The following is a 13,250-nucleotide window of genomic DNA, read 5'->3' on the forward strand; positions in this document are numbered from 1 at the left end:
GCCACTGATAACCTCCCTTGATCTGGGGCTCCACACAAGATCTCACCCCATGGGGTCAAAATGATCACAAGAGCAGTGAGCAAAAATCCCAGAACCACACAAGAGGACCTAGTGAATGACCTGCAGAGAGCTGGGACCAAAGTAACAAAGGCTACCATCAGTAACACACTATACCGCCAGGGACTTCTGCAGTGCCAGACGTGACCCCCCTGCTTACACCAGTACATGTCCAGGCCCATCTGTAGTTTGCTAGAGAGCATTTGGATGATCCAGAAGAGGACTGGGAGACTGTCCTAAGGTCAGATGAAACCAAAATAGAAATTTTTGGTACAAACTCAACTTGTAATGTTTGGAGGAAAAGGTATGCTAAGTTGCATCCAAATAATACCATACCTACTTTGAAGAATGGGGGTGGAAACATCATGCTTTGAGGATGTTTTTCTGCAAAGGAACCAGGAAGACTGATCCGTGTAAAGGAAAGAATGAATGGGGCCATGTATCATGAGATTTTGAGTGAACACCTTCCATCAGCAAGGGCATTGAAGATGAATGTGGCTGGGTCTTTCAGCATGACAATGATCACAAACACACCACCCGGGCAATGAAGGAGCGACTTAGTAAGAAGCATTTCAAGGTCCTGGAGTGGCCTAGCCAGTCTCCAGATCTCAACCCCATAGAAAATCTTCGGAGGGAGTTGAAAGTCAATGTTGCCCAGCGACAGCACCAAAACATCACTGCTCAAGAGGAAATCTGCATGGAGAAATGGGCCAAAATACCAGCAACAGTGTGTGAAAACCTTGTGAAGACTTACAGAAGACGTTTGACCTCTGTCATTGCCAACAAAGGGTATATAACAAAGTATTGTAATGAAGTGTTGGTGACCAAAAACTTATTTTCCACTACACTTTGCAAATAAATTCTTTAAAAATCAGACTATGTGATTTTCTGGATTTTTTTCTCATTCTGTCTCTCACAGTTGAAAGTGTATCTATAATAAAAATTACAGGCCTCTCTCATATTTTTAAGAGGGACAACCTGCATAATTGATGACTGACTAAATACCTTTAGGCCACACTGTACAAGGTCAAATGATCTTGAGTTAAGATTTATTTTCTTTCCTGCCTACCAGATAATTTAAACATTTCTCCAAGCAAAGCATGACCTTTCACTCATCTCTTAACATGAGTTTTTCTCTTAATGTAAGATTTTCCAAAACTAAGTGCCAAACTAAACTGTGACTGATGGAGAAACAAAAATCTTTTTATAAAAATTGGGAGTCCGTTGTGGCCTCATGCAGCGATAATGTGTGTTCAGATGACGCTGTTTTTCATTGAAGAGATGCCCTTGTATTCTAAGGCTGCTGAAACACAAGTTTACACTCTTTGGGATGTCACCAATCGTCCCAAACTCTTTTGGATGGTGAGAAGCTTGTTTTCCTGTTACGCAAAAATATTAACATATGAGGGTTAGGGAACGTGAGTCTGTCAGTTTTTAGGTACGTCAACCCAGTGTCACAACACACACACACACACACACACACACACACACACACACACACACACACACACACACACACACACACACACACACACACACACACACACACACACACACACAGGTGTTGTGTTTTACAATGGCTGTGGAGGCAGTACTTTGTGTTTAGAGGGTCAGGGGGAGAGCGAAGATGGTTGGAGGAGGTAAGGCATTGGATGAGCGGGCGGCGGCTCTGACAGTCTGGCCAGCAGACAGGAACATATGCCGCTGCTGGTGGCTAAGAGAGGACAGCTGCACGCTCATCAATAACAGCCTTCATTTTTCCTTCCCTTCCTTCACAGGCAATTATGTTTTATCAGCTTTCCTGATAAAAATAGAAGATGAAATGACACTCTTTTAATAGATTACCCACAAACTGTAGACGGGAGGAAAGGGAAAAAAAGAGAAAAAAAAAAAAATCAGGCCTTCTGTCTCCCTGGTGTATAATGACTGTTCATTACTGAACAGAACAAGATGAACATTTTCCAGTTCATTAAAGACATGTTCTATGTATTTTTCCAGTCAGGTCTTTTTTTCCCGCATTTCTCCCCTCTTTCTCAAACTGGCATAATCCTTAAGATTCGTTATGGGGAGTCTTAATTACCAGATAATGGATAACGGTTATTAAATACGGGTGGCGGTAATGAAGCTCAATTCATTTGCGTGGGCAGGGGGATACTGGCGGAGTAAAATAGCTTGCGTCAGAGATTAATAGGTGAAATTATCATTCAATTTCAGGAATCTCATACGCAATTCATAGGAACAAGGGGAGATTAAGGAGTGAGTGTGGCGACAAAAGCAATGCATTTTAATAATGATCTCTATCAGAGCCCCTGACAATTTGGTTCTGTAATCTGCTTATTATGTGATGGCTAGTTAAGCAGACTTTGTGTGTGGGGGTGTTGGTGTGTGTGTTTCTGGGAGAGAAAGAGAGAGAGAGAGAGTGAGAGGAACAAAACACTCAACTCATCAGGATTTGCTTTCGAAAAGGAAAAAAAAAACAACAAATGTGAGCACTGGACTCAAGACGCAATGTGAAATACAGACTTTCACAGCACACACACACACACACACACACACACACACACACACACACACACACACACACACACACACACACACACACACACACACACACACACACACACACACACACACACACACACACACACAGACAAAAGATTTGTACAATTTCCTAAAATATTTGCTGTGTGGATTGTTGTAAAAGCCTGCATAGTCTGCGGGATGTCGGGGGGGGGGGGCACTCTCAGAAGGACATTGATTCAAGCAAACTGAGGCCGCTTTGCTAAGTGCGATGGGCCAATGACATCCTTTGCTCAAGGCTCACATAATAGCACGGGGTCATGGTTGGCTGACTTACCCTCCTGCAAAAACCCCACCCAAAATAAATTGAATAGCAAAATACTAACATCCATGTGGTTGTGTGTGTGTATCCCTCATGTAGCTGAAATCCATTTCCTAACATTCCAACAAGGAAGATTACTGATTAGTTTTAGCATCAACTTTGTTCAGCAAAAAGTGTGTATTTATCATTATCTTTGGAAGCATTTTTTTTTCATATATTTTCTCATCTGAAGGGACATGTGCTAACCACAGCAGGTTACTGAGAGTCGGGAAAAAAAAAAACAGGTTCATGTTGGATCCATGCTAATTTGCATGTTGATTGTCTGTATTTTCTACACATTTTCACATCATGCCGGTGTGAAATAGCTTTTAGCGCCGCATGAAATCTAGAGCGGGGCTATACATCATAATATAGCTCTACCAAAGTATTCATTTTTCAGACCCTGTATCGTTAATCCTCAGCTCCTGTAGATGTCACCACGAGGCCAGTTGCCTTCATCTTGCCCAGATTACCAACACGAGATGGCCTGAAGCAGACAAAGCGGAACACATTAAAACCAGTCTCCGCATGTTTTAGTGTCCCTGATGGCTGCACTTAAGTTTTTAAAAACAAAACAGGAAAGAATGGTTTGTGTAAAATGTATCCGGTTTGCCGGTAGAACGCGTAATTATCTTGCTTCACAAGCTCTGGGTTTTGCGAGAAAACGTCAATGTAATGTGACTGAAAGCATGAGGGCTAGATGATAGTTGAGAGCAGCAGACAACCTGCACGTCCTGGACCCCAAACACACCAGCAGGCTCAGCTGCTATATTTGTCAAAGAAAGCGATTCCTCTTTAGAGGACTCACAGCAATCCCTGTGGATTATTGTGATCAGCTGGACCACGGTTTTTGGAATGAGGCCTTTCTGATGGTATTTGCTTTGAACTGCAGGATGGGTTTCATTCTATCCTTGATATCTCTACGACTCTCTTCCACCTCACAGCAAGAAGATTCCTGGTTCAACCTCCAAGTTAAATGCCACCTCTCTGAGGATAAACAGCAGAATTAATTAATCTATTTACGACATGGTTGTTGCTTTGGCACTTTTACCTGTTGTCTTCTGTGTTTTTCCAGGTAAATAGGCTCATATTAAGATGAATATACAGAGGGTATTTGATACATTGCTGATTTTTCAGCTCTTCCCACCAGCATGTAGAGGTTTGTAATTTTTATCATAGGTAGTCTTCAACTGTGAGTGACAGAATCTAAGACAAAAATCCAGAAAATCACATTGTACGAATTTCAAATAATTAATTTGCTTTCCATTGTATAAGTATTTGATCGCCTACCAACCAGTAAGAATTGCAGCTCTGTTAGACCAATTAGTTCTTTAAGAAGCCCTCCTGTTCTCCACTCATTACCTGTATTAATTGCACCAGTTTGAACTCTTTGAACCTGTCCACACACTCAATCAAACTCCAACCTCTTCCCAATGGCCAATACCAGAGAGCTGTGTAAGGAAATCAGGGATAAAATTGTCCCATCCCTGCTAAAGGACAATAGGCAAGCAGCTTGATGAGGAGGCAACAACTGTAGGCACAATTATTAGAAAATGGAAGAAGTTCAAGATGACAGTCAATCTCCCTCGGTCTGGGGCTCCATGCAACATCTCACCTTGCGGGGCATCAATGATCATGAGGAAGGTGAGAGATCAGCCCAAAACTACACAACTGGACCTGGTCAATGACCTGAACAGAGTTGTGACCACAGTCTCAAAGAAAACCATTAGTAACACACTATGCCGTCATGGATTGAAATCCTGCAGCGCACGCAAGGTCCCCCTGCTCAAGCCAGTACATGTCCAGGCCCATCTGAAGTTTGCCAATGATCATCTGGATGATCCAGAAGAGGAATGGAAGAAGGTCATAAGGTCTGATGAGACAAAAATAGAGCTTTTGGGTCTAAACTCCACTCGCTGTGTTTGGAGGAAGAAGGATGAGTACATCCCTAAGAACACCATAACTGAAGCATGGAGGTGGAACCATCATTCTTTGGGGATGCTTTTCTGCAAAGTGGACAGGACGACAGCACCATATTGAGGGGATGGTGGATGGGGCCATGTATCACAAGATCTTGACCAACAATCTCCTTCCTTCAGTAAGATCCTAAAAGATGGGTTGTGGCTGGGTCTTCCAGCATGACAACTACCTGAGAAACAGTCAGGGCAACTAAGGAGTGGCTCCGCGAGAAGCCTCTCAAGATCCCGGAGTGGCCTACCCAAATACTTATGTCATAAAAAAAATTCAAATTAATAACTTGAAAATCTTACAATGTGATTTTCTGGATTTTTGTTTAAGATTCCGTCATTCACAGTTGAAGAGTACTTATGATAAAAATTACAGACCTCTACATGCTTGTAAGCGGGAAAAGCTGAAAAAACAGCAGTGTACCAAATACTTGTTCTCCCCACTGTACATTAAAAATCTGACTTGCCTTTTGCATGAAACAGCATTGGGTTGAGGTTTGCAGTATTACAGTACATTGCACCACAGCCCTGTAGTCTGTTGTCTACTCACATGTTCCCCAAATTCTAGTGTGCAGGGGGGTATTAATATTTCATGGTGTAGCAAAATATCTCCAAACCAAACACAACAGCCACTTTATAAGAGTGTCGGGTGAATGTTTTTTGCTCGAAGGACTGACCGGCCATCATGGCCACCAGGCTGGCCTTGTAGACGTTGGTGTACGTGCTCAGCTCCCCGATGGCCAGGATGGTCTTCATGTGGCTGTCGCCGCAAGCCTCACGGAACTGACGGATCTCATCGTACATGGCTGAGTAGCATGGGGAAAATATATATGAAAAAACGTCCAAAACTAATCGAATGGCAATATTCATGAAAAAGCAGTTCTTCCCAAAAACCGCGGTGCCTGTCACAATACAACTGTGACTGGATTAAATTCAGAGGATGATGAATCCACATTGAACATTTCCGAACACATTTATTTTAAACTGGGAAAAATCTGCTATAATGTGGCCCCTCCATAAGTTTGTATAGTAAAAAGAGTTTGAATTAAAGAGTCACTTTGAATTAAAGCATGCATGTGCATAATTATTTAGGAACACAAACAGACACACAAACACATTACATATATTTATCAATTGACATATATTGTTGAATTGGTCGTACGTCATAATTAATTCTCTATCTAGCTTATCACCTTTTTTCAAACAGCAATTTTGTCTGATTTTCTGCAAAATTACAACAAATATCATAAAAGGGTTGTTGGTGAGACAGGAGAAGGAATGCAAATTACTACATTACTGCACTACAAAAAAATTTGTCAACGTTCCCAACGTTTCCTTTAATTTAGCACTCTGTGATTTAGCAATTCATATTTTGGTTTATTTATCCAAACAAAGAAACCCTGAAAGACTTGGCCAGGAATTCATGAAAAGGGAAAAAAAAATAATTACTTAAAAACTAACAAATTAACAACCTTAAAATTAACAACCTTGACTCCACCTACCTTCCCACTGTCCTGTGAGAGCCAGGGTCCTGTTGATGACGATGTCAATCTCAGTGGCGCCGTCGGCAACGGCCATGCGCACCTCCTGCAGGCGGGTTTCCAGGGGTGTCTGACCTGCTGGGAATCCAGTGGCCACTGAGAGAAGGAAGGAAGCAGTTAGGGCTCCCCTTGCTCTGAGCATCTCGCTTTTAATTCTTTGTTTTAAACACAGGAGCTTGATCTGAAATTTCCAATTTTCAAGAAGCATGAACTACCATTCCAGGGAAGGTTATGTTTGAAATGTGAGGTGAAAAAAGATTTATCTAATGAAAAAAATCTGATTCCGCAATTATTTCAAATTTGAATAAAAAACTGGAGTGTTGGCACAAATGCGTGAACTTAACCTCTGTGGCTCCATGACCCCATAAGCTCCTCCAATTCCTGACTTTATGACAAGGAGACTATGGGTATCTATCAGACAGCTTGAAAATTTCTGATCAATTTTTCAAGACCCATGTTTGATCATACCGTGCAGTTGTTTCTCAGTCAGTATGAATGTAGTTATTACAGTGAGCTACAGGACCAAACAGTGCACAATAAAATGCAATATAACGTAAAAAAAAATTCAAATGTAATTCCCCTTTAATTGATTTAAATGGCTGATACACAATTGGATTAATGACATTTGAACACATTTGGGGGACAAACAGCAGTTTAATGAAATTATCTATCAATATAATGTTTTTGAAAATAGGAAACTTCCTTTAATTAACTGTGGAATGTAGATAGCAGTATCAGGAAAACACTGAGATCCAAATGGTATTTTAAAACTTCTAAATAACTGATCCAAGACATAACAGCTTAATTTATAACTGATCCACGACATAACTGTTTATTATTAGCCTCTTGAGACTTATTTAAACATCAGTTAGTATGACGTGTGACTGACGCACCTGATGCAACAGGAAGGCTTGAGTTTGCTGCTTTTAGTGTCTTGACGGCGTTGGCCACACGGGATGGATACACACACACTGCAGCTGTTGTCACTTCTGACACACACACACACACACACACACACACACACACACACACACACACACACACACACACACACACACACACACACACACACACACACACACACACACACACACACACACACACACACACACACACACACAAAGCAGCGATTAACCAGTCTGTGTCGCCCTCTGTAGGCTAAACAAAGTCTAACAAGCTGTTACTTTTACAGAATATTACAAGGAATAATATTGCTTGAACATTCTGTCCATTATCTTAAGGACTAATCAAGAGATGTGGGAAAAAACGCTATTTTATTGGGAAGCCATTGTAAATGTATACAAAATATGAAATATAAATTAGGGACTAGCTACTTCAGAGGTCCTCTCTGTGAGCTGCTACCTTACCATGGTGGAGAGATTTGCATGTCCCAGTGATCCTGGGAGTTATGTTGTTGGGGGGGTTTATGTCCCTGGAAGGGTCACCCAAGGACATCAGGTCCCCGGTGAGGGACCAGAAAAAGTGTGGCTCAGAAGACCTCTCATGAAGAAGACAATCATTGGACCCGGTGTTCCCTTACCCGGACGCAGGTCAGCGGGGCCCCCTCTCAAGCCAGGCCCAGGGACAGGGCTCAGTGGCGAGCGCCTGGTAAGCAGGCTTTTACCCATGGGGCTTGGCCAGGCGCAGCCTGAAGGAACGACACGAGTCCCTCCTACCGTGGGCCACGGGGCCAACAGGGTCGGGGTGCAGTGTGAGCCAGGGCGGTAGCCAGAGGGGGGAACCTTGGCGGTCTGATCCTCAGCTGCAGAAGCTGGCTCTTGGACCATGGACTGTCCAAGCTGGTGTGCAAGGCTGAGAGATTCTGACTAGATATAGTCGGACTCACCTCAATGCACAGCGTGGGGTCTGGAACCAGGCCTCTCGAGAGGGGCTGGACTCTTTCTTTTATTCTGGAGTTGTCCTCGGTGAGAGGCACTGGGCAGGTGTTGGGCATATTGATTGCCCCCTGTCTCGGCACCTGCACATTGGGTTTCAACCCAGTGGACAAGGGGGTAGCCTCCCTCTGCCTTCTGGTGGGGACACACCTTGTCCCATTGTGTGGATGTTGTGGACAGTGCGGCTGGAGTGGTAGGCCAAGGATGTGGAGGGTGTGCTCCAACTACAGGGGTATTACACTCATCAGCCTCCCTGGTATGGTCCATTCCTTAGACCTAGAGAGGACCTAGAGAGGGCATCCGACAGTGTCCAGTGGGCAACCATGTCGGTGGTGTTCCGGGAATATGGAGTACCTAAACCCGTCATACGGGCTGTTCTACAGTCGATCTTACGTTCCCACCCTCAACTATGGTCATGAGCTGTGGGTAGTGACTGAAAGAATGATATTGCTGATTTAAGCAGAAAAAATTAGCTTCCTCCGCAGGGTGACCGGACTCTCCCTTAGAGATAGGGTGAGAAGTTCGGTCATCCGGGAGGAGCTCAGAGTAGAGCCGCTGCTCCTCCGCATAGAGGAGTCAGATGAGATGGTTCAGGCATCCGGTCAGGATGCCTCCAGGACGCCTCCCGGTGGAGGTAATCCGGTCATGTCCATCTGGAAGGAGACCGCGGGGAAGACCCAGGACACACTAGAAAGACAATGTCTCCAGGCTGGCCTGGGAACGCCTTGGGGTCCCCCCAGAGGAGCTGAACCATGAGGCAGGGGAGAGAAAGGTCCGGGCCTCACTGCTCTGGCTGTTGCCCCTACGACCCGGCCCCAGATAAGCGGGGAAAGATGGATGGATGGATGCTTCAGAGGTGTAACAATCTATTAATCTATTCAATCTACTCACTGAATAACCAGAAAAAAAACATTTAAAAAAAATTCCAGAGTCTGTTAACAGATGATGGAAAAACAGAAAACAATATTGAAAAAAGAGAAAAAAGAAAAAGCACAGAAAATCAGCCTGTATGGAACACACAAATTCATGTACTCCTTCTGATTTCCATCCTGGTTGATTTGGTGATTGGGGAAAAGTAAAGGAGATTTGTCTGCATGCTAGATGAACCTTTGTCATGCATGTCCATCTGCTGCAGCAGGTCCAGCCTGACAGGCTGGATGGCCTTCAAACACAGACGGTGGACATTAGACGGTGTGTCATCTCCTGACAGGGTTGTCAAGTCGATGCAGGTGATGGCCCTCAGCAGCCAGGCTGCCTGCAGACCAACACATTAATTTCAGTTTTCTTTTATGCCTTTATTTTACACCTGAAATTAAGAATAATAAATACCCAAATAGGTTCTGTCAATTTCTATTTCAAGCAAAGTCACAATTGTTCGTTACAATTTCTTTAAATAAAGAAAGTCTCATTTGTTGTATGAAAAAAAGGCAGACCTATAAGTAATAGAATAATATAATGGGAATAATTGTAATATCAAGTTTTATAACATATTGGCAAGATACCTCTATCAAAAGAGATCAAAAATTAAGTTGCTGCAGGTGCTAATTATTATCATATTTATCATGACTTTGACACGCGCGCACACCAAACACACACACACACACACACACACACACACATTACCTTCCACTGCTTCTTTGGGACCTTCATCCCCTGGATTTGGTGAGCTCTCTTCAGGACAGCTGGTGTGTTCACCCTTACTTTAGAGACCCACTCCAGATCTGACACACACACACAAACACAAATACATGTTTTCCCAGTACAATTCAACAACTGCCCTGCAGTCAGTGCTGTAGATACCCCTACTTTGATATAACGCAAGCTCAGTCCCAAAAATAGTCACAAAAGTCTCCATTAACACTTGTTCTATGTAGTAAGTACAGAACTGAGTTTTGAAATTCTGTTTTTGAAAACTGGTTAAAGTGCCAGACATCATCACACTCCCTTTACTAGCTCCTGTGATTCCTTTCTATACTCATCAGTGGAATCATTACAACATCAGGGCTACACTACAAGGCTCAGATTATGTAACAATTGAAAAAAAAATATATATAGATGTGAATAAGTATTAATTTCTTTTGTGTTTTCGTTCACTTTAAGGATCACCGCTGTGACGGACCTTATGACTGAAGCTTGTTCCTCCTGTCAGCCGAGCGAGAGGTCAATCACCCTTAATTGCATGATCATGACTCCTCTAGTTGTTAAGTGTCGTAAAATAACATAAATAGATGCTCATTTTCTCTATATGTAAGAGCTACATTTACACACTGAATGCACTTTGTCACTTTCCCCACAGACCAGGTTTTGCAGAACTGAATTCATGTTGATAATAAAGTGTTGTGTTAGACTTAGTAAAAGGTTAACAATTACCGTTAACAAGTAACTCATTAAGCTGGCAGGCGGTGGAACTGCTAGCAACAGCTTCACTTCTGGCACTCGACGCGTTGAGAAATTAAGGGCACGCCAATTAATTCAAAGACTACAGAAAAATAAACACCGTTTCGTTCTTTTAACATTTCCAGGGAGACAAACGTTGCTGCTGAAAAAAAAACTGACATTTGTCACGTGAACTGATTGAAACTGGCGTACCGACAACTAACGGAGCTTAAGCCTGCGGCTAATACTCACCGAGCGGGACGACGGGGTTTCTGGCGGACATGTTCACGGTATAAATTGGGTTTAAAATATCCTGATATTCACATTAGATAGCCACGACTAGCCAACTCCAACTACCAAACCTTCACTTCCTGACTCCTGCCTCCAAAGATCGTTTCCGTCACGAAGAAGAATCCCTCCACAATAAAACCAGATCGATTTGGTAATGAATGATGACACTTCCGGGACGGGATGGACGTTTTACCTCAGTGTTGTTTGTTATAACCGCCTACGGACAAAGAACGTAAGTATCTTATTTTAATAATTATAAACTGTATAGAGAATATCTAAAACAAAATGAAATATGATAGCATAATATTACTTATTTTTAAATTTTCCTTTTTTCCGCGACTGAAATAATGATAAGCAAATAATAGCACTAGGATGGCAAAGCAAATGATAACGTCATAGAATAGAATAGAATAGAATAGAATAGAATAGAATAGAATAGATGCTATCCCATAATAGGAACGTTCAGAGAAACACGTGGTTTGCCATATGAGATGTAAAGTACAGATCAAAAATAATATATAAAATCAGATAAACAAAACATGTAATTTAACAATACATGAACAGTCATCGGTGACAACCATTGTGCTTTGAAATTATCTTTATATATCTAACATCATCTCATAATGGCACCTGCCGTCAGCTTTATCAGACTTTACATTGTTTGGTTGTAAATTCTGAAGGACTGTTACATTGACTCTTTAACCATGTTTTATGCAACAATCCTATGCCCTCGTATATTTTGAAGAGATGGTCGGGGGGGAAAACCTCATGAAAGTGGCTTTAGGTGAGTTACACTGTTCAATGCATGCATGCATTTCACAATCTTACCGCTGGAGGGCGCCACCGTAACCTCAACGTTTCATATGAGTCCTGGGTTTTGGAGGATTCCATCATGAGACTTCCTTTGCTTTTCACATTCTCTGCTCCATTTGAGAGATAGTGTTTTCCCAGACTCCACTTTGGCACCATAAGTTCCCAGAGGAGAGCTTTTCCGGTGCTGATCATTTACCAGATGGGTGATGCAAAAATCACAACATGCATCATTAAAGCACAACAGAATATTCATACCTGTGTTTCAGTACCAGAACTGGATTGTGCATGTTTTGACAAAGACAGAAGCAGGCAGAGTGGTTGGTGTAAATGTTCTTTGCATTTAAACAGTGGCTTTACCTGTGTTGCATTGGTATCTGGGGTCAGATGGATGTTCCCTCTAGAGTTAGAAAGAAGCAGCTGGGAGATAGTTGATACATATTTTTTCAGTGTCAGAACTTGTGAAATGAACCATTTAACTATTTGATTTATTTGTTCCAATAACATTTTTAAAGTGTAGAAGAGCAACAAGATTAAATTCGTTTATCAAAGTAGCTGATGGCTTAACCAAATGTTATTCACCTAGATCTCAGGCAATCTTGCTTTATTTTATTGCATTTTATCTTTCATTGAGTCTTGTTTATTTTGTTTGCCCGGTATAAATTCTCTTCTATTTCGTCTATTCTATTCTGCAATATATCGTAACAATCACAAATAAAACCAAGAACACATATGCTTCCCAGATGACAAAAGTCCCATCACCTAATAGAACTGTCTTTCAGAATGATACGCAGCATGTTTCTTTGTCTCATATCATGCCTTTCTTTATCGCTACTTATCTAAACTTACAGCCTTGAAAGAAAAAAAAACCTCTGAGAAAATTATTTTCAAGAAATCACAGCTTCACTTTGAATTGAGATGTAATCCTCTCCTGTGTTACTTTATTTGATCTTGTGTATTTTCATTTATTTTGTGTTACGCTGAGCCTGATGCAATGAAAGTTCACCCTCATCTTCACCCTTCCAACTTTATATGTAAAGCAACAACTAACAGAAATACTGTACATGTATACAGGAAATTATACCTGTTTCCTGGGTGAAAATGTCTGCTTGCAACCACAGCTGAGATTTTAATAAGATGGGCTAAACCAGTGCTGGATCATTTTATACTTTTTACTTCTGCCCTTTTTGAAATAAATGGAAAAAATTGTAAGCTTTCAAGCAGGGGCCTATTTTGCAGTGTGTGCCCTTGGTCCGGTATCCAGTGGGAACACTGCAAAACTAATTTCACAGGGCATTTATACTCAGCAAAGCTAAAAAAAAGTGCCTTTTTTGCTGCTCGTATTATTCATCCACTGCCAGGTGACACTGTGGAAATAAACAACATGAAGATTTCTTTTGCTTTCTGATGTGATTTTACAAGCCTGTCTTTC

At 41.9% G+C, this 13,250-nt stretch overlaps 2 protein-coding genes across 2 annotated transcripts in view; one reads left to right on the forward strand and one right to left on the reverse strand.

Annotated features, from left to right (window-relative positions):
• Positions 1-5,069, forward strand: part of LOC147234056 (uncharacterized) — a 5,324-nt gene extending 255 nt beyond the window's left edge. The window contains exon 2 of the mRNA XM_086146774.1: positions 4,443-5,069. Coding sequence (XP_086002900.1) covers positions 4,443-4,978 — 536 coding nt within the window. The 3' untranslated portion in view covers positions 4,979-5,069. The remainder of the gene's footprint in view (positions 1-4,442) is intronic.
• dera (deoxyribose-phosphate aldolase (putative)) overlaps positions 1-11,116 on the reverse strand; it is a 15,233-nt gene extending 4,117 nt beyond the window's left edge. The window contains exons 1-6 of the mRNA XM_086146773.1: positions 10,970-11,116; positions 9,965-10,062; positions 9,449-9,596; positions 7,340-7,435; positions 6,408-6,542; positions 5,583-5,711 (exon numbers count right to left, since the gene is read on the reverse strand). Of these exons, the coding sequence (XP_086002899.1) occupies positions 5,583-5,711; positions 6,408-6,542; positions 7,340-7,435; positions 9,449-9,596; positions 9,965-10,062; positions 10,970-11,000 (637 nt within the window). The 5' untranslated portion in view covers positions 11,001-11,116. The remainder of the gene's footprint in view (positions 1-5,582; positions 5,712-6,407; positions 6,543-7,339; positions 7,436-9,448; positions 9,597-9,964; positions 10,063-10,969) is intronic.
• Positions 11,117-13,250: the final 2,134 nt, after the last annotated feature.

The sequence above is a fragment of the Fistularia commersonii genome, chromosome 5 (genome assembly GCF_037954325.1).
Source record: "Fistularia commersonii isolate RoL2024-O1a breed Wild chromosome 5, RoL_Fcom_v1.0, whole genome shotgun sequence".
In the NCBI taxonomy this organism is placed as follows: Eukaryota; Metazoa; Chordata; class Actinopteri; order Syngnathiformes; family Fistulariidae; genus Fistularia; species Fistularia commersonii.